The following is an 18105-nucleotide window of genomic DNA, read 5'->3' as shown; positions in this document are numbered from 1 at the left end:
GATTGAGTTGGAGGCGTGCGTGGCCACGCAGTCGTGGGTGAACAGGGAGTACAGGAGAGGGCTCAGAACGCACCCTTGTGGGGCCCCGTGTTGAGGATCAGCGGGGAGGAGATGTTGTTGCCTACCCTCACCACCTGGGGGCGGCCCGTCAGGAAGTCCAGTACCCAGTTGCACAGGGCGGGGTCGAGACCCAGGGTCTCGAGCTTGATGACGAGCTTGGAGGGTACTATGGTGTTGAATGCCGAGCTGTAGTCGATGAACAGCATTCTCACATAGGTATTCCTCTTGTCCAGGTGGGTTAGGGCAGTGTGCAGTGTGGTTGAGATTGCATCGTCTGTGGACCTATTTACTAAGTAGGACTGGGAATTGCCAGGGAACCTCATGATACAGTCACCATACTTAGGTGCCGATACGTACTGTGATTCTTACCATTATATATGTACTGCGATTCAATACGCCAATTTTATTGTGATTTGATGAATCACTATATGGTGTGTCTGTAGCAGAAAGAGGACAGAGAGCAGTGAAAACGAGTTCGGATCAGTCATGGAAATATAACTACATGTTGGCTCACTATTTAAAAGAAAATGGAGAACTAGCTATAGGATGCCGAAGATACAGCCGACTAGCACTCCCTAATGCTACCTAACAACAACAGGCTATAGGATGCTGAAGATACAGCCGACTAGCACTCCCTAATGCTACCTAACAACAAAAGGCTATAGGATGCTGAAGATGCAGCCAACTAGCACTCCCTAATGCTACCTAACAACAACAGGCTATAGGATGCTGAAGATACAGCCAACTAGCACTCCCTAATGCTACCTAACAACAACAGGCTATAGGATGCTGAAGATGCAGCCAACTAGCACTCCCTAATGCTACCTAACAACAACAGGCTATAGGATGCTGAAGATACAGCCAACTAGCACTCCCTAATGCTACCTAACAACAACAGGCTATAGGATGCCGAAGATACAGCCAACTAGCACTCCCTAATGCTACCTAACAACAAAAGGCTATAGGATGCTGAAGATGCAGCCAACTAGCACTCCCTAATGCTACCTAACAACAACAGGCTATAGGATGCTGAAGATGCAGCCAACTAGCACTCCCTAATGCTACCTAACAACAACAGGCTATAGGATGCTGAAGATGCAGCCAACTAGCACTCAATAAATGCTACCTAACAACAACAAAACAGGCTATAGGATGCCGAAGATACAGCCAACTAGCGCTCAATAATGCTACCTGACGCTACCTGACAACAGGCTATAGGATGCCGAAGATACAGCCAACTAGCGCTCAATAATGCTACCTGGCGCTACCTGACAACAGGCTATAGGATGCCGAAGATACAGCCAACTAGCGCTCAATAATGCTACCTGCGCTACCTGACAACAGGCTATAGGATGCCGAAGATACAGCCAACTAGCGCTCAATAATGCTACCTGGCGCTACCTGACAACAACAGGCTATAGGATGCCGAAGATACAGCCAACTAGCGCTCAATAATGCTACCTGGCGCTACCTGACAACAACAGGCTATAGGATGCCGAAGATACAGCCAACTAGCGCTCAATAATGCTACCTGGCGCTACCTGACAACAACAGGCTATAGGATGCCGAAGATACAGCCAACTAGCGCTCAATAATGCTACCTGGCGCTACCTGACAACAACAGGCTATAGGATGCCGAAGATACAGCCAACTAGCGCTCAATAATGCTACCTGGCGCTACCTGACAACAACAACAACAGGCTATAGGATGCCGAAGATACAGCCAACTAGCGCTCAATAATGCTACCTGGCGCTACCTGACAACAACAACAACAGGCTATAGGATGCCGAAGATACAGCCAACTAGCGCTCAATAATGCTACCTGGCGCTACCTGACAACAACAGGCTATAGGATGCCGAAGATACAGCCAACTAGCGCTCAATAATGCTACCTGGCGCTACCTGACAACAACAACAGCAGGCTATAGGATGCCGAAGATACAGCCAACTAGCGCTCAATAATGCTACCTGGCGCTACCTGACAACAACAACAACAGGCTATAGGATGCCGAAGATACAGCCAACTAGCGCTCAATAATGCTACCTGACGCTACCTAACAACAACAACAAAACGCCCTATCCTCAGCCCAGTGTGAACAGCTTACAACAGACAGACAGGTGGGTCATGAGACCAGATACTCACACTGGATTGGACCTGCGTCCCCGGTTCCCCTTCCTGCCGATGACAGGAGTGCCGAAGTGCTCAGGGTTGGTGAGAGGAAGGCGATCTAGTGTCTGGAACAGAGACCAACAGCAAACAGCAGGTTAGAGCTGGGGGACAGGTTAGAGTTGGGGGACAGGTTAGAGTTGGGGGACAGGTTAGAGCTGGGGGACAGGTTAGAGCTGGGGGACAGGTTAGAGTTGGGGGACAGGTTAGAGCTGGGGGACAGGATAGAGCTGGGGGACAGGTTAGAGTTGGGGGACAGGTTAGAGCTGGGGGGGACAGGTTAGAGAGAGCTGGGAGACAGGTTAGAGAGCTGGGAGACAGGTTAGAGAGAGCTGGGAGACAGGTTAGAGAGCTGGGAGACAGGTTAGAGAGAGCTGGGAGACAGGTTAGAGAGAGCTGGGAGACAGGTTAGAGAGAGCTGGGAGACAGGTTAGAGAGAGCTGGGAGACAGGTTAGAGAGAGCTGGGAGACAGGTTAGAGAGAGCTGGGAGACAGGTTAGAGAGAGCTGGGGGAGAGGTTAGAGAGAGCTGGGGGAGAGGTTAGAGAGAGCTGGGGAGAGGTTAGAGAGAGCTGGGAGACAGGTTAGAGAGAGCTGGGAGACAGGTTAGAGCTGGGAGACAGGTTAGAGCTGGGAGACAGGTTAGAGAGAGCTGGGGGAGAGGTTAGAGAGAGCTGGGGGAGAGGTTAGAGAGAGCTGGGGGAGAGGTTAGAGAGAGCTGGGAGACAGGTTAGAGAGAGCTGGGAGACAGGTTAGAGAGAGCCGGGAGACAGGTTAGAGAGAGCCGGGAGACAGGTTAGAGAGAGCCGGGAGACAGGTTAGAGAGAGCCGGGAGACAGGTTAGAGAGAGCTGGGAGACAGGTTAGAGAGAGCTGGGAGACAGGTTAGAGAGAGCTGGGAGACAGGTTAGAGAGAGCTGGGGAGAGGTTAGAGAGAGCTGGGGGAGAGGTTAGAGAGAGCTGGGGAGAGGTTAGAGAGAGCTGGGAGACAGGTTAGAGAGAGCTGGGAGACAGGTTAGAGAGAGCTGGGAGACAGGTTAGAGAGAGCTGGGAGACAGGTTAGAGAGCTGGGAGACAGGTTAGAGAGAGCTGGGAGACAGGTTAGAGAGAGCTGGGAGACAGGTTAGAGAGAGCTGGGGGAGAGGTTAGAGAGAGCTGGGGGACAGGTTAGAGAGAGCTGGGGGAGAGGTTAGAGAGAGCTGGGAGACAGGTTAGAGAGAGCTGGGGGACAGGTTAGAGAGAGCTGGGAGACAGGTTAGAGAGAGCTGGGAGACAGGTTAGAAAGAGCTGGGGGACAGGTTAGAGAGAACTGGGGGACAGGTTAGAGAGAGCTGGGGGACAGGTTAGAGAGAGCTGGGAGACAGGTTAGAGAGAGCTGGGAGACAGGTTAGAGAGAGCTGGGAGACAGGTTAGAGCTGGGAGACAGGTTAGAGCTGGGAGACAGGTTAGAGCTGGGAGACAGGTTAGAGCTGGGAGACAGGTTAGAGCTGGGGGGGACAGGTTAGAGCTGGGGGACAGGTTAGAGAGAGCTGGGGGACAGGTTAGAGAGAGCTGGGGGAGAGGTTAGAGAGAGCTGGGGGAGAGGTTAGAGAGAGCTGGGGGAGAGATTAGAGAGAGCTGGGGGACAGGTTAGAGAGAGCTGGGGGAGAGGTTAGAGAGAGCTGGGGGACAGGTTAGAGAGAGCTGGGAGACAGGTTAGAGAGAGCTGTGGGACAGGTTAGAGAGAGCAGTGGGACAGGTTAGAGAGAGCTGTGGGACAGGTTAGAGAGAGCTGGGAGGCAGGTTAGAGCTGGGAGACATGTTAGAGCTGGGAGACATGTTAGAGCTGGGAGACATGTTAGAGCTGGGAGACATGTTAGAGCTGGGGGACAGGTTAGAGCGAGCTGGGGGACAGGTTAGAGAGAGCTGTGGGACAGGTTAGAGAGAGCTGGGGGACAGGTTAGAGAGAGCTGGGAGACAGGTTAGGTGACTGGTTCATTTATAATAATAGACAGACAGGTTAGGTGACTGGTTCATTTATAACAATAGACAGACAGGTTAGGTGACTGGTTCATTTATAACAATAGACACAGGTTAGGTGACTGGTTCATTTATAACAATAGACAGACAGGTTAGAGCTGAGAGGTGACTGGTTCATTTATAACAATAGACAGACAGGTTAGGTGACTGGTTCATTTATAACAATAGACAGACAGGTTAGGTGACTGGTTCATTTATAATAATAGACAGACAGGTTAGAGCTGAGAGGTGACTGGTTCATTTATAACACTAGACAGACAGGTTAGGTGACTGGTTCATTTATTACACTAGACAGACAGGTTAGGTGACTGGTTCATTTATAACAATAGACAGACAGGTTAGGTGACTGGTTCATTTATAACAATAGACAGACAGGTTAGGTGACTGGTTCATTTATAACAATAGACAGACAGGTTAGGTGACTGGTTCATTTATAACAATAGACAGACAGGTTACGTAGAATGTATGCACACATGACTGTAAGTCGCTTTGGATAAAAGCGTCTGCTAAATGGCATATATTATTATTATTATATTATTAGGTGACTGGTTCATTTATAACACTAGACAGACAGGTTAGGTGACTGGTTCATTTATAACACTAGACAGACAGGTTAGGTGACTGGTTCATTTATAATAATAGACAGACAGGTTAGGTGACTGGTTCATTTATAACAATAGACAGACAGGTTAGGTGACTGGTTCATTTTTAACAATAGACAGACAGGTTAGAGCTGAGAGGTGACTGGTTCATTTATAACAATAGACACAGGAGACAGGTTAGGTGACTGGTTCATTTATAATAATAGACAGACAGGTTAGGTGACTGGTTCATTTATAACACTAGACAGACAGGTTAGGTGACTGGTTCATTTATAATAATAGACAGACAGGTTAGGTGACTGGTTCATTTATAACAATAGACAGACAGGTTAGAGCTGAGAGGTGACTGGTTCATTTATAACACTAGACAGACAGGTTAGGTGACTGGTTCATTTATAACAATAGACAGACAGGTTAGGTGACTGGTTCATTTATAACAATAGACAGACAGGTTAGGTGACTGGTTCATTTATAACAATAGACAGACAGGTTAGGTGACTGGTTCATTTATAATAATAGACAGACAGGTTAGGTGACTGGTTAATTTATAACAATAGACAGACAGGTTAGGTGACTGGTTCATTTATAACAATAGACAGACAGGTTAGGTGACTGGTTCATTTTTAACAATAGACAGACAGGTTAGAGCTGAGAGGTGACTGGTTCATTTATAACAATAGACAGACAGGTTAGGTGACTGGTTCATTTATAATAATAGACAGACAGGTTAGGTGACTGGTTCATTTATAATAATAGACAGACAGGTTAGGTGACTGGTTCATTTATAACAATAGACAGACAGGTTAGGTGACTGGTTCATTTATAACAATAGACAGACAGGTTAGGTGACTGGTTCATTTATAATAATAGACAGACAGGTTAGGTGACTGGTTCATTTATAACACTAGACAGACAGGTTAGGTGACTGGTTCATTTATAACACTAGACAGACAGGTTAGGTGACTGGTTCATTTATAACACTAGACAGACAGGTTAGGTGACTGGTTCATTTATAATAATAGACAGACAGGTTAGGTGACTGGTTCATTTATAACAATAGATAGACAGGTTAGGTGACTGGTTCATTTATAACAATAGACAGACAGGTTAGGTGACTGGTTCATTTATAACAATAGACAGACAGGTTAGAGCTGAGAGGTGACTGGTTCATTTATAACACTAGACAGACAGGTTAGGTGACTGGTTCATTTATAACAATAGACAGACAGGTTAGGTGACTGGTTCATTTATAACAATAGACAGACAGGTTAGGTGACTGGTTCATTTATAACAATAGACAGACAGGTTAGGTGACTGGTTCATTTATAACAATAGACAGACAGGTTAGGTGACTGGTTAATTTATAACAATAGACAGACAGGTTAGGTGACTGGTTCATTTATAACAATAGACAGACAGGTTAGGTGACTGGTTCATTTATAACAATAGACAGACAGGTTAGGTGACTGGTTCATTTATAACAATAGACAGACAGGTTAGGTGACTGGTTCATTTATAACAATAGACAGACAGGTTAGGTGACTGGTTCATTTATAACACTAGACAGACAGGTTAGGTGACTGGTTAATTTATAACACTAGACAGACAGGTTAGGTGACTGGTTCATTTATAACACTAGACAGACAGGTTAGGTGACTGGTTCATTTATAACAATAGACAGACAGGTTAGGTGACTGGTTCATTTATAACACTAGACAGACAGGTTAGGTGACTGGTTCATTTATAACACTAGACAGACAGGTTAGGTGACTGGTTCATTTATAACAATAGACAGACAGGTTAGGTGACTGGTTCATTTATAATAATAGACAGACAGGTTAGGTGACTGGTTCATTTATAACACTAGACAGACAGGTTAGGTGACTGGTTCATTTATAATAATAGACAGACAGGTTAGGTGACTGGTTCATTTATAACAATAGACAGACAGGTTAGAGCTGAGAGGTGACTGGTTCATTTATAACACTAGACAGACAGGTTAGGTGACTGGTTCATTTATAACAATAGACAGACAGGTTAGGTGACTGGTTCATTTATAACAATAGACAGACAGGTTAGGTGACTGGTTCATTTATAACAATAGACAGACAGGTTAGGTGACTGGTTCATTTATAATAATAGACAGACAGGTTAGGTGACTGGTTAATTTATAACAATAGACAGACAGGTTAGGTGACTGGTTCATTTATAACAATAGACAGACAGGTTAGGTGACTGGTTCATTTTTAACAATAGACAGACAGGTTAGAGCTGAGAGGTGACTGGTTCATTTATAACAATAGACAGACAGGTTAGGTGACTGGTTCATTTATAATAATAGACAGACAGGTTAGGTGACTGGTTCATTTATAATAATAGACAGACAGGTTAGGTGACTGGTTCATTTATAACAATAGACAGACAGGTTAGGTGACTGGTTCATTTATAACAATAGACAGACAGGTTAGGTGACTGGTTCATTTATAATAATAGACAGACAGGTTAGGTGACTGGTTCATTTATAACACTAGACAGACAGGTTAGGTGACTGGTTCATTTATAACACTAGACAGACAGGTTAGGTGACTGGTTCATTTATAACACTAGACAGACAGGTTAGGTGACTGGTTCATTTATAATAATAGACAGACAGGTTAGGTGACTGGTTCATTTATAACAATAGACAGACAGGTTAGGTGACTGGTTCATTTATAACAATAGACAGACAGGTTAGGTGACTGGTTCATTTATAACAATAGACAGACAGGTTAGAGCTGAGAGGTGACTGGTTCATTTATAACACTAGACAGACAGGTTAGGTGACTGGTTCATTTATAACAATAGACAGACAGGTTAGGTGACTGGTTCATTTATAACAATAGACAGACAGGTTAGGTGACTGGTTCATTTATAACAATAGACAGACAGGTTAGGTGACTGGTTCATTTATAATAATAGACAGACAGGTTAGGTGACTGGTTAATTTATAACAATAGACAGACAGGTTAGGTGACTGGTTCATTTATAACAATAGACAGACAGGTTAGGTGACTGGTTCATTTATAACAATAGACAGACAGGTTAGGTGACTGGTTCATTTATAACAATAGACAGACAGGTTAGGTGACTGGTTCATTTATAACAATAGACAGACAGGTTAGGTGACTGGTTCATTTATAACACTAGACAGACAGGTTAGGTGACTGGTTAATTTATAACACTAGACAGACAGGTTAGGTGACTGGTTCATTTATAACACTAGACAGACAGGTTAGGTGACTGGTTCATTTATAACAATAGACAGACAGGTTAGGTGACTGGTTCATTTATAACACTAGACAGACAGGTTAGGTGACTGGTTCATTTATAACACTAGACAGACAGGTTAGGTGACTGGTTCATTTATAACAATAGACAGACAGGTTAGGTGACTGGTTCATTTATAATAATAGACAGACAGGTTAGGTGACTGGTTCATTTATAACAATAGACAGACAGGTTAGGTGACTGGTTCATTTATAACAATAGACAGACAGGTTAGGTGACTGGTTCATTTATAACAATAGACAGACAGGTTAGGTGACTGGTTCATTTATAACAATAGACAGACAGGTTAGGTGACTGGTTCATTTATAATAATAGACAGACAGGTTAGGTGACTGGTTCATTTATAACAATAGACAGACAGGTTAGGTGACTGGTTCATTTATAACAATAGACAGACAGGTTAGGTGACTGGTTCATTTATAACAATAGACAGACAGGTTAGGTGACTGGTTCATTTATAACAATAGACAGACAGGTTAGGTGACTGGTTCATTTATAACAATAGACAGACAGGTTAGGTGAGTGGTTCATTTATAACAATAGACAGACAGGTTAGGTGACTGGTTCATTTATAACAATAGACAGACAGGTTAGGTGACTGGTTCATTTATAACACTAGACAGACAGGTTAGGTGACTGGTTCATTTATAACACTAGACAGACAGGTTAGGTGACTGGTTCATTTATAACACTAGACAGACAGGTTAGGTGACTGGTTCATTTATAACACTAGACAGACAGGTTAGGTGACTGGTTCATTTATAATAATAGACAGACATGTTAGGTGAGTATTTCCCGAATGGTACCCTATTCCCTATATAGTGCACTACTTTTGACCAGTGCACCGTACAGGGTTCTGGTCAAACGTAGTGCACTAGAATAGGGAATAGGGTGCCATTTGGAACGAAGGCCTGTAGTTAAACTGTGGTACAGAGAGAGACTGAGACTTGCCTCGCTCTCTGCAAAGTGACGTGCTCCTTTCAGGCAGAGAGAGGAACGCCTCAGTGTCTTCTCATCACCATCATCAAACACTGGAGGGAGAGAGGTAGAGAGAGAGATGAGGGAGAGAGGAACGCCTCAGTGTCTTCTCATCACCATCATCAAACACTGGGGGGAGAGATAAAGAGAGAGATGAGGGAGAGGGGTAAAGAGAGAGATGAGGGAGAGAGGTAGAGAGAGAGATGAGGGAGAGAGGAACGCCTCAGTGTCTTCTCATCACCATCATCAAACACTGGGGGGAGAGATAAAGAGAGAGATGAGGGAGAGAGGTAAAGAGAGAGATGAGGGAGAGAGGTAGAGAGAGAGATGAGGGAGAGAGAGGAACGCCTCAGTGTTTTCTCATCACCATCATCAAACACTGGGGGGAGAGATAAAGAGAGAGATGAGGGAGAGGTGGATGGAGAGATAAAGAGAGAGATGAGGGAGAGAGAGGAACGCCTCAGTGTCTTCTCATCACCATCATCAAACACTGGAGGGAGAGAGATAAAGAGAGAGATGAGGGAGAGAGAGGAATGCCTCAGTGTCTTCTCATCACCATCATCAAACACTGGAGGGAGAGAGATAAAGAGAGAGATGAGGGAGAGAGAGGAATGCCTCAGTGTCTTCTCATCACCATCATCAAACACTGGGGGGAGAGATAAAGAGAGAGATGATGGAGAGGTGGATGGAGAGATAAAGAGAGAGATGAGGGAGAGGTGGAGGGAAAGATAAAGAGAGAGATGAGGGAGAGAGGTAAAGAGAGAGATGAGGGAGAGAGATAAAGAGAGAGATGAGGGAGAGAGATAAAGAGAGATGATGGAGAGGTGGATGGAGAGATAAAGAGAGAGATGAGGGAGAGGTGGAGGGAAAGATAAAGAGAGAGATGAGGGAGAGAGGTAAAGAGAGAGATGAGGGAGAGAGATAAAGAGAGAGATGAGGGAGAGAGATAAAGAGAGAGATGAGGGAAAGATAAAGAGAGAGATGAGGGAAAGATAAAGAGAGAGATGAGGGAAAGATAAAGAGAGAGATGAGGGAAAGATAGAGAGATGAGGGAGAGAGATAAAGAGAGATGAGGAAGAGAGATGAGGGAGAGAGATAAAGAGAGAGATGAGGAAGAGAGATGAGGGAGAGAGATAGCGATAAAGAGAGAGATGAGGGAGTGTTGGGAAAATTATGATTAAATGACTGAACAAATCATTTTAAATGGAACTGTAACTAAGTAAAACTTATACTCTGTTTTATTATATCTGATTAACAATATGAGTTCATAAGAAGGGATTGTGTGACACGGACAAGGAGTAATTAAAGTTAATGAACACCATTCCAAATAGGCAGAAACTAATGGGTTGTGGATTAAGTAAACAGATAAGGTAGTTAACCTATGGTTGAACCGACCAAACTGAGCTCTGTGGTTTTTAGATAAGGAAGTGAGTGCATTCCTCGGTTTTCTGTTAATTAGAACTGTCAGCTAAGTGGTGATGGATAATGTTGATGGGTCAAAAGTTAATTCAGTTATGTTGTGTGTCCTGGACGTGTGTTAGTAAGTTAGAATTAACTATTAACCTCACTTTGTCCCGGTCGAGAGGAGGGGATCCGTCTATTTTATGCAAACAAGAATCTTACAAATTCTCATAAAATAGATGAAGGGTTTTCAATTAATGAAAGCACATTGGCATAATTAAATTACAGTAACAGGGAGAGATGGAGGGAGATAGAGGGAGAGAGATAAAGAGAGAGATGAGGGAGAGAGATAAAGAGAGAGATGAGGGAGAGAGATAAAGAGAGAGATGAGGGAGAGAGATAAAGAGAGAAATGAGGGAGACAGATAAAGAGAGATGGGGGAGAGAGATAAAGAGAGAGATGGGGGAGAGAGATAAAGAGAGAGATGGGGGAGAGAGATAAAGAGAGAGATGGGGGAGAGAGATAAAGAGAGAGATGAGGGAGAGAGATGAGGGAGAGGTGAGACAGACTGCCTGGTGGGTTTTATACTGGCTGAGAACAGATCGCCTGGTGGGATTTATACTGGCTGAGAACAGACTGCCTGGTGGGTTTTATACTGGCTGAGAACAGACTGCCTGGTGGGTTTTATACTGGCGCCTGTGTCTGCTAGCTCCCATCTCACCGGCACAATAGAGCTCCAGCATCTCCCTTCCTGTGTCTGCTAGCTCCCATCTCACCGGCACAATAGAGCTCCAGCATCTCCCTCCCTGTGTCTGCTAGCTCCCATCTCACCGGCACAATAGAGCTCCAGCATCTCCCTCCCTGTGTCTGCTAGCTCCCATCTCACCGGCACAATAGAGCTCCAGCATCTCCCTCCCTGTGTCTGCTAGCTCCCATCTCACCGGCACAATAGAGCTCCAGCATCTCCCTCCCTGTGTCTGCTAGCTCCCATCTCACCGGCACAATAGAGCGCTGGCCTCTCCCTCCCTGTGTCTGCTAGCTCCCATCTCACCGGCACAATAGAGCTCCAGCATCTCCCTCCCTGTGTCTGCTAGCTCCCATCTCACCGACACAATTAGAGCTCCAGCATCTCCCTCCCTGTGTCTGCTAGCTCCCATCTCACCGACACAATTAGAGCTCCAGCATCTCCCTCCCTGTGTCTGCTAGCTCCCATCTCACCGGCACAATAGAGCTCCAGCATCTCCCTCCCTGTGTCTGCTAGCTCCCATCTCACCGGCACAATAGAGCTCCAGCATCTCCCTCCCTGTGTCTGCTAGCTCCCATCTCACCGGCACAATAGAGCTCCAGCATCTCCCTCCCTGTGTCTGCTAGCTCCCATCTCACCGACACAATTAGAGCTCCAGCATCTCCCTCCCTGTGTCTGCTAGCTCCCATCTCACCGGCACAATAGAGCTTCAGCATCTCCCTCCCTGTGTCTGCTAGCTCCCATCTCACCGACACAATTAGAGCTCCAGCATCTCCCTCCCTGTGTCTGCTAGCTCCCATCTCACCGGCACAATAGAGCTCCACAGGAATTTCCGATATATGACAAATTCATGTTACTGAAATGATTCCAAACCCCCATCCCTACTCTTGTGTGGTATCTGCACCACCCAATGATCTGCAGTTCCACCTCACAGCTTCATTACAACTCCCTGACAGTTTAGAAAATAGGACAGACAATATAGAGGTGGAGTCGATATCACCAGAGAACTTTGTTCAGGACAAAGACAACCCTTCCATACTTACCAACAGTGTATATAGCGTGTTACTCACCAACAGTGTATATACTGCAGTCTGTCAGCTTGTTGATGGAAGCTTCCTGGTACACTCCATAAGGGTTCTTCACCTCTACTACAGCACCAACCTGACAGACCAGACATACTGCTGTTAACATTCAATACTGGCTGACTGACTGACTGCCTGGGATGGCTGATTGAATAGCTGACTGACTAGCTGGCTGACCCCCACTCACCCTAGAGAGCGGCAAAGGAAAGAACTAGTGGGGATTAACAACTCACACCCGGTTGTAAATCAAGGGGAAAAGATGCAGGTCTCCCTCTCCAACATTCACCAACGAATGTTCTTTGTTTCAACAGACTTTTCCTGCTGAAACTCTACCACACTCAAAAGTGAATACTATAACAATATTTCTAACATAGAACGTGGGGAATGGACAAAGGCAATCTATAGAACACCAATGTCATTTTGTTTATTGTTTTGTGATGTCATTAAAAATGTTATAAAGGAAATACTGTAACTTGTAAAGTATACCCACTACATATATGAAGTTTCCATACTATGCGTTGTGCATGTAATATGAACAATGATTAAAGTATTTTTGTTAAGAGAGGGATGTGATTTGAGAAGCTATAATAGAGAATTGACTTTGCACAGTGAGTAAGTGGCGCCCGGAGTGAGGTCAGGGAGTGTGTCAGCTTGCCAGAACCGCCCCTTATGAGTAAACTGTATAAATGATGGGTTAAGAGAAAAACACATCAGACCAGAAAGATGTGAAGCTGCAGCTGCACGTTTAAAGTTGTTTGAACTTCCACAAGGTGGAGACGATAAACTCCCCTCCTGGATGATCACTGGTATGGCTGATTAGCTGTCCTATGTAAAGTAGCTTCGAAAGCAAATTTAAATAGGACCATCCTGTTACTCTACTCAACCCGTCGTATCATCACCCCACTGGGAACCATCAACAGGGCTGACATTCCTATCTTCAAAAAAGCATCTTCAAGCGTGAATGGAACTCTGTAGTTCTGTTCAGGACAATACGACAAGTATACCGGACTACAGTCAAGGACAACAGTAGAAGGCTTGTCGGAACCATTTCGGACAATCAGAGCCTTACAAGTATGTCGTGAAAAAGGCGCAACTCCCTTTCCAAGGCTCCCCTGCCACCGAGAGACCCCGGCTAACCCAGGCATTTCACGTAAATACATGAATGAGTTCTTACACAAACCGAGCGGCGGTTCGTGTGCAAAGTATATGGTTACTGTTGGTGAGAGTAGTTTCTGAATGTACCAATGTTAAGTGTCTCGCTCTCTCCTCTCTGCTTTAACAAGTAGCCATATTGTCATTCCGCTAGGGATCTTTGTTTTCAGCATCTTTTGGCTCCAGTCAATAATCGATGCAAAGTGTGTGGCTGTTCCCATTTAATTTGCTAGTAAATAAATAATTAAATCAATTTGTGTAGTAGTGAAGTAAGGCTCTGGTTTTTGCAGATGCAAGGAGGTTACGACTGTTCAGAATGATAATGCGATATGCGGTGTGAGGTCAGGGAGTGTGTCAGCTTGCCAGAACCGCCCCTTATGAGTAAACTGTATACATTCACTGTTTATAAATGTGATATGTAAAGATCTTTTTCCGTTAAATTTGGCAGATGGTAACTCTTACATTTTTTATTTGTCCGTTATTTTACCAGGTAAGTTGACTGAGAACACGTTCTCATTTGCAGCAACGACCTGGGGAATAGTTACAGGGGAGAGGAGGGGGATGAATGAGCCAATTGTAAACTGGGGATTATTAGGTGACCGTGATGGTTGAGGGCCAGATTGGGAATTTAGACAGGACACCAGGGTTAACACCCCTACTCTTACGATAAGTGTCATGGGATCTTTAATGACCCGTTTAACATCCCATCCGAAAGACGGGACCCGACACAGGGTGCAATCACTGTCCAGGGGCATTGGGATATTTTTAGACCAGAGGAAAGAGTGCCTCCTACTGGCCCTCCAACACCACTTCCAGCAGCATCTGGTCTCCCATCCAGGAACTGACCAGGACCAAACCTGCTTAGCTTCAGAAGCAAGCCAGCAGTGGTATGCAGGGTGGTATGCTGCTGGCAAAGAACCTTTAAAGAACCTCTCTCGTGGTGCCCCAGAACCTAATGAGTTAATTGTTACATGATTAATTTAAATCAGTAGTTATAGTTAGTAGATTAGATAAATAACAGTCTTCAGATGAATGTTAAAGTCAAGTCACGACAGTTTGGATCAGTTCATATGGACTTGAAAATAAACATTTCTAAAGGAGCTGAGATCACAGTTAAAGAGCCGTCTTACCTTTAGAGGGCCTTGGATGCTGTCATCATGGACCTCCACTGTGGTCAGGTCTGGTTTAAAGGTCACCTGAAGAGGGGACTGGAGGTTAGATGATTACTCCACATCACACGGCCTTGGAGCGACAACCTGTAAAAATATTAGCTACACACTGTCGTGTACAGTCAGTAGTGCAGTCAGATCATCATATCAAATAGTGGTAATCTTGCATTTGTGTGACTGCCTAGATGCCACATAGCGTCACGTTGACGCAAACACACAAACGCTTTGTTCATACACAGGATAACAGCATGAATGGTGTCTTGATAACTTAGACTCAACATTCTGTCCTCTTCCTGACTCCTAGCGACTAGCCTACATTGTTGCTACAACACGGGGACAAACCATCAGCTTCTTATCACGGGGTTGACAGTCAGTCAGATGGAGAAGATAACTGAAAGATATACTTCGTATTGTATTAATTTAGCAGACGCTCTAATCCAGAGCGATAGTTGTGGAAATGTAACCACGATGCAGTTGACTTTAAATAGAACCTTCCCCGTCTCCCTACATAATGCGTAAGGGGAGGGATTTTAGATGTAATTATGCGTAAGGGGAGGGGATTTAGACGTACTTATGCATAAGGGGAGGGGTTTAGATGTAATTATGCATAAGGGGATGGGTTTTAGACGTAATTATGAGTAAGGGGATGGGTTTTAGACGTAATTATGAGTAAGGGGATGGGTTTAGACGTAATTATGAGTAAGGGGATGGGTTTTAGACATAATTATGACTGAGAGGAGGCGTTTTAGACATAATTAGGAAGAGTTTGGTGACGAACAATGCCTTTACCAGCGTGATGTAGCACCTTGCCATTCGGCAAAAGTGATAACTAAATGGCTCGGGAACAAAACATTGATATTTTGTGTCCGTGGTCAGGAAACTCCCCAGACCTTAATCCCATTGTGAACTTGTGGTCAATCCTCAAGAGGCGGGTGGACAAACAAAAACCCACAAGTTCTGACAAACTCAAAGCATTGATTATGCAAGAATGGGCTGCCATCAGTCAGGATGTGGCCCGGAAGTTAATTGACAGCATGCCAGGGCAGATTGCAGAGGTCTTGAAAAAGAAGGGTCAACACTGCAAATATTGTCTCTTTGCATCAACTTCATGTAATTGTCAATAACAGCCTTTGACACTTCTGAAATGCTTGTAATTATACTTCAGTATTCCATAGTAACATCTGACACAAATATCTAAAGACACTGAAGCAGCAAACTTTGATGAAATTAATGTGTCATTCTCAAAACTTTTGGCCACGACTGTACTCTCTGTCTTACCCCCCTACTCTTCTACATTTGCACATTCTGTACATAGATTTTTATTTTGTGTTATTGACTGTACGTTTGTTTATGTGTAACTCTGTTGTTATTGTCATACTGCTTTACTTTATCTTGGCCAGGTAGCAGTTGTAAATGAGAACTTGTTCTCAACTGGCCTCCCTGGTTAAATAAAGGTGTTCTACCCTGGAGGGGTTGAGCTAGATGAGAGCACCATGGAGGAGCCTGGAGGGGTTGAGCTAGATGAGAGGAGCCTGGAGGGGTTGAGCTAGATGAGAGCACCATGGAGGAGCCTGGAGGGGTTGAGCTAGATGAGAGCACCATGGAGGAGCCTGGAGGGGTTGAGCTAGATGAGAGGACCATGGAGGAGCCTGGAGGGGTTGAGCTAGATGAGAGGAGCCTGGAGGGGTTGAGCTAGATGAGAGCACCATGGAGGAGCCTGGAGGGGTTGAGCTAGATGAGAGGAGCCTGGAGGGGTTGAGCTAGATGAGAGCACCATGGAGGAGCCTGGAGGGGTTGAGCTAGATGAGAGGAGCCTGGAGGGGTTGAGCTAGATGAGAGGAGCCTGGAGGGGTTGAGCTAGATGAGAGCACCATGGAGGAGCCTGGAGGGGTTGAGCTAGATGAGAGCACCATGGAGGAGCCTGGAGGGGTTGAGCTAGATGAGAGGAGCCTGGAGGGGTTGAGCTAGATGAGAGCACCATGGAGGAGCCTGGAGGGGTTGAGCTAGACGAGAGCACCATGGAGGAGCCTGGAGGGATTGAGCTAGATGAGAGCACCATGGAGGAGCCTGGAGGGGTTGAGCTAGACGAGAGCACCATGGAGGAGCCTGGAGGGGTTGAGCTAGATGAGAGGAGCCTGGAGGGGTTGAGCTAGATGAGAGCACCATGGAGGAGCCTGGAGGGGTTGAGCTAGATGAGAGGAGCCTGGAGGGGTTGAGCTAGATGAGAGGAGCCTGGAGGGGTTGATCTGGATGAGAGCACCATGGAGGAGCCTGGAGGGGTTGAGCTAGATGAGAGCACCATGGAGGAGCCTGGAGGGGTTGATCTGGATGAGAGCACCATGGAGGAGCCTGGAGGTGTTGAGCTAGATGAGAGCACCATGGAGGAGCCTGGAGGGGTTGAGCTAGATGAGAGCACCATGGAGGAGCCTGGAGGGGTTGAGCTAGATGAGAGCACCATGGAGGAGCCTGGAGGGGTTGATCTGGATGAGAGCACCATGGAGGAGCCTGGAGGGGTTGAGCTAGATGAGAGCACCATGGAGGAGCCTGGAGGGGTTGAGCTAGATGAGAGGAGCCTGGAGGGGTTGAGCTAGATGAGAGGACCATGGAGGGGTTGAGCTAGATGAGAGCACCATGGAGGAGCCTGGAGGGGTTGAGCTAGATGAGAGGAGCCTGGAGGGGTTGAGCTAGATGAGAGCACCATGGAGGAGCCTGGAGGGGTTGATCTGGATGAGAGCACCATGGAGGAGCCTGGAGGGGTTGATCTGGATGAGAGCACCATGGAGGAGCCTGGAGGGGTTGAGCTAAATGAGAGTTGTCGCAGTTGTAAATGAGAACTTGTTCTCAACTGGCCACCTGGTTAAATAAAGGTGTTCTCAACTGGCCACCTGGTTAAATAAAGGTGTTCTCAACTGGCCACCTGGTTAAATAAAGGTGTTCTCAACTGGCCACCTGGTTAAATAAAGGTGTTCTCAACTGGCCACCTGGTTAAATAAAGGTGTTCTCAACTGGCCACCTGGTTAAATAAAGGTGTTCTCAACTGGCCACCTGGTTAAATAAAGGTGTTCTCAACTGGCCACCTGGTTAAATAAAGGTGTTCTCAACTGGCCACCTGGTTAAATAAAGGTGTTCTCAACTGACCACCTGGTTAAATAAAGGTGTTCTCAACTGACCACCTGGTTAAATAAAGGTGTTCTCAACTGGCCACCTGGTTAAAGAAAGGTGAAAAAGTGAAGAGAGAAAAATCAAATATAAACATCAAGTGATTCGCGAAGATGACATCATTGGCCAGCATGCATCTCTTCTTAAGACAGTTGAATACATCTGACCAGCTTTGTGCTGCCTGTTGATCAGTGCCCATTCCACAACCGGCGAACAAGTGGAGATTGCCATAACCTTCCACCCGT

General features: G+C 45.6%; 1 protein-coding gene across 1 annotated transcript in view; it reads right to left on the bottom strand.

Moving 5' to 3' along the window:
* Positions 1 to 18105, bottom strand: part of LOC124039065 (AT-rich interactive domain-containing protein 4B-like) — a 908546-nt gene that overhangs the window by 867579 nt on the left and 22862 nt on the right. Inside the window, exons 4-7 of the mRNA XM_046354945.1 lie at positions 14663 to 14728; positions 12369 to 12459; positions 9126 to 9205; positions 2205 to 2296 (exon numbers count right to left, since the gene is read on the bottom strand). Coding sequence (XP_046210901.1) covers positions 2205 to 2296; positions 9126 to 9205; positions 12369 to 12459; positions 14663 to 14728 — 329 coding nt within the window. The remainder of the gene's footprint in view (positions 1 to 2204; positions 2297 to 9125; positions 9206 to 12368; positions 12460 to 14662; positions 14729 to 18105) is intronic.

Source organism: Oncorhynchus gorbuscha, linkage group LG07, assembly GCF_021184085.1.
Source record: "Oncorhynchus gorbuscha isolate QuinsamMale2020 ecotype Even-year linkage group LG07, OgorEven_v1.0, whole genome shotgun sequence".
Taxonomy (NCBI): Eukaryota; Metazoa; Chordata; class Actinopteri; order Salmoniformes; family Salmonidae; genus Oncorhynchus; species Oncorhynchus gorbuscha.
This window is presented reverse-complemented; position numbering and strand designations above follow the sequence as displayed.